The sequence below is a fragment of the Ovis aries genome, chromosome 21 (genome assembly GCF_016772045.2).
Source record: "Ovis aries strain OAR_USU_Benz2616 breed Rambouillet chromosome 21, ARS-UI_Ramb_v3.0, whole genome shotgun sequence".
Taxonomy (NCBI): domain Eukaryota; kingdom Metazoa; phylum Chordata; class Mammalia; order Artiodactyla; family Bovidae; genus Ovis; species Ovis aries.
In genome coordinates, this window is record NC_056074.1 from 22,198,797 (window position 1) to 22,202,168 (window position 3,372).

Below are 3,372 nucleotides of genomic sequence, written 5' to 3' on the forward strand. Positions count from 1 at the left end.
AGAGCAGGAGGGACAGAGAAGGGTATTTCTCTACTTCATTTTTCCTCAAGTGACGGCTGAATAACTATGCAAAAAAATTAAGGCATAATGACCCAGCAACAGTGACAAAACCTAATTAGTCACGGAGGCCACTGGGTAATGAGCCGCAAAACCCGGCTCTTGAGTGTGTAATAACTGTATTTTTCTCCATTTCTTCCCCTTTAGTCACAGCCTTGTGTGGCATTTTTAACAAACTAAAATGGCACCAGATGCAACAGGGTTCAGACATTTTAACTTGAATTAAGAAACCATATGTTCCGATAAGTCATGGTCTCTTCTTTCCCACAGACTGGGTGCTCCATCTGCGAGGCAACACCCTGATGGCCCATGGTGAGTGAGCACCCCACGAACACGATGAGGGGTTGGGGTTGGGAGTGGGGTCTCCAGAACCCTTGCTATAGACAGCGGTTCTGACTCCCACCAGCATCCTGGATATTCCAGATATGGGGCCCAGATTGTTCTCTGAGCACACTAAGACTGAGAAGCTTGATGAGGAGAGCAGATGGGAAGGGGTTCTGTGTCCAAATAATAGAGTCTGGAATGCTGAGAATTGCCTTTAACCCTGGTGGCTCAGGTGGGAAAGTACCGCTTGCAATGTAGGAGACCCAGGTTCAATCCCTGGGTTGGGAAGATCCCCTGGAGGAGAGACTGGCAATCCACTCCAGTATTCTTGCCTAGAGAATCCCATGGACAGAGAAGCCTGGTGGGCTACAGTCCATGGGGTCGCAAAGAGCCGGACATGACGGAACAGCTAAGCATGCATTTATGACTGTGTTATCCACTTTTGGGTGATTCAAGACACACATTAGCCAAATCTGAGGCTCCCATGAGCCTTGAGAAGTAGGATGGTCCTCGTCTCCTCCATCCTTTTGAGATGAAGCAACCAAGGAGCAGCGAGCTTAGGACACTGCCCATGATCACAGTCAGGAGTGCAGGCATCAAGCTTTGGAGCCACATCTGCGATCATTATCCCAGTGGATTTCCTATGTTTATTGTCATTATTATTGTTGTCAGCAGTAATTTCCCTTTGCAGTTAGAACATTTTTTAAAGGGTGGGAAGTTTACATAGCATAGTTTGGCATGATCTCTGTCTTCAACCCTCACTCAGATCCAGAGTCAGTTAGGTAACAGGTCAGTAATAAACAATGCTTATTTGGAGCGGGGCATCATCAGGGGTGTGCCCTTGGCCCTGGTCTGATTTTATTTTATTTTTCCACAGTATTTGTTAATAGTTTATTTATTGAGAGACTATTTCTCACCCCAGATAGTCATAGTTTCATAGTTCAGGGACACAGGAAAGTGACAAACTTCCAAGGAACTCAACCCAAAGAAATTCTTTATATTCCAAATCACTTTGCACTCTGAAAGATACCAGCCTTCTTCATCTCCTCAAAATCTTTCATGGAATCGTAATTTCTGTAGAAGTCTGCATATGCCTTCTTTCTTTTTTCAGCCACAGCAAACTTACAGAAAGCTGCAAACCCCAGGGAGACCATGAATGCTCCAACAATATGAAATTGCAGATGTTTGGCCACCAGGCCATGCATCTGAGGTTTTGCCAAAGTAGTGGACATGGCAGTTTTTCTTCTTGACGGCTCAACCGCGACGTCCTCTCAGGCTGATGGAGAAATGGACCCCTGGTCTGACTTTAATGTGAGATGCTTCCAAACCCCATCCAGGCAGGCGCTGCCCCACAGGGTTAACTTTCATTTCTCCTCTGCCTCGGTGAAGATCATCTTACTTCTGGACGTCACCAACTTTGGGGCTGAGACTGGGCTTAGAAATAACAGGCATTATGATCTTTGCTCTGAGCCACAGAAAGGCTGACTTTTCTTTTGTTCCTCCCCATACCCAGCAGACCAAGAAAAGAACCTTCACGAGATGAATCCAGCTCCCCCTAGATTTCAATAAGGATCTTATCTCCACCTGAGCCTCTGGCTGGGGAATCACATAAGGGGACTCTCAAATGAGGAGTCCCACGTGGAATACAGAGTATAGAATTCACCAGAAGACACAGACACAGGTTTGGAAAAAATTCCCTCCTTGGGGAATTTTAAAATTTCATGCAGTTAAAAAAAAAAAAACAAACAACCCAAGCTGCAAATGTCTTCCTATAACAGGAACAATGCATGATATGAAAACATACACAAAAACAGAAAAACCAGATTATCCAACTCGAGGGTTTATATAACACGTGTTATATTTTAATTCTCCATATAATTCTGACACAGCAAAGGCCTGGTGTCTGGGACTGTGTAAATGTGACAGCTCTCTGCTTCTCTAATCCAAGAGCAGCTGCATAAGGCAAAATAAGAATGTGGCGACCCCTGCTCAAAAATTCTCAAGGATTTCAAGACAGAGCATTAAATGAGGTGCGGGCTCTTCCACGCCTTGGGTCCTGTGTGACTGCACAGGTCACATACTCATGGAACCAGCCCCGGAAAGCAAAGCTCACGCATCAGCGTCCAGGTCGCAAAGGCACATATGAGACAACCGCGAACAGTTGGGCCTAGAAGGCCGCCTTGCATTATCCCGACTTCTCACTCAGAGCGGTTCAAAGCGGACTCTTTTTCCTCTAAACTTTGAACTTCAGAAAGCCTACTTTAGCATCTCAGAAGTACTGTATGTAAAATAGGGAGTTTCTCCTTGCAGACAATGCCATTTCTTCTTGACTCTTCTCTGGACTTTCATCTATTCTAGTCCCCGGCAAGCTTGGCTGCTCTGTTCATTGGGCCTTTTCCTGCACTCCAGTCATTATCCTCTTTTTATATACTGCACTTCGTGCCCTTGTGAACCTGTTGAAAAATAGTGAAAGAGAGCTGAAAAGTACCACTGGCTCCTAAAAATAGTGCTGAGGAGGAGGCAGAAAGGGGGAACTCCGGTTTTATTCAGTGCTAAAGATAACACCACCAGAGTGATAGACTCCTCCGAATTGTCTGTCCCCACCGCCCATTGTCCCCCCCGGGCACTGAATGAGCCTCTTAGCAGCTCTTGAGGGCCTGTCACAGGTAGGCACCCAACAGAGATAATTCCCAGCCTATGCTTGACTGCTTCTTTATAGACACTCACTCATGGTTCTGAAAGGCCTCAGACACTGTTGAATAAACTCCTACTCGCTTCCATAACCTTTTTCTCCCGCTGAATTTTCCGGGGATGTGAGCAGCTTCCCAGCCTCGCCAGAGGATGCTTCTGAATGCACTCCTGTTCTGAATCAAAGTCTGACAGCCAAGCCCCTTTCCTAAACAAGAGAAGAAAACAGGGGCATCGGTCCCCAGGAGGAATCTCTGCGCTTTCTTCTTCAGGTGAAGGCCAGCTCCCAGAGGCTCTGGCCTT

General features: G+C 46.3%; 1 protein-coding gene across 1 annotated transcript; it reads right to left on the reverse strand.

Annotated features, from left to right (window-relative positions):
- Positions 1-1,260: 1,260 nt before the first annotated feature.
- LOC121817503 (cytochrome c oxidase subunit 6C-like) lies at positions 1,261-1,675 on the reverse strand. Its single transcript, XM_042237847.2, has one exon. The coding sequence runs from the start codon at positions 1,611-1,613 to the stop codon at positions 1,389-1,391; it is 225 nt and encodes a 74-aa protein (XP_042093781.1). The 5' UTR covers positions 1,614-1,675; the 3' UTR covers positions 1,261-1,388.
- Between the last annotated feature and the right edge of the window lie 1,697 nt (positions 1,676-3,372).

Excerpts from the sequence above, each read along its gene's own strand:
- LOC121817503 (XM_042237847.2), bottom strand. The coding sequence starts at position 1,613 with ATGTCCACTACTTTGGCAAAACCTCAGATGCATGGCCTGGTGGCCAAA.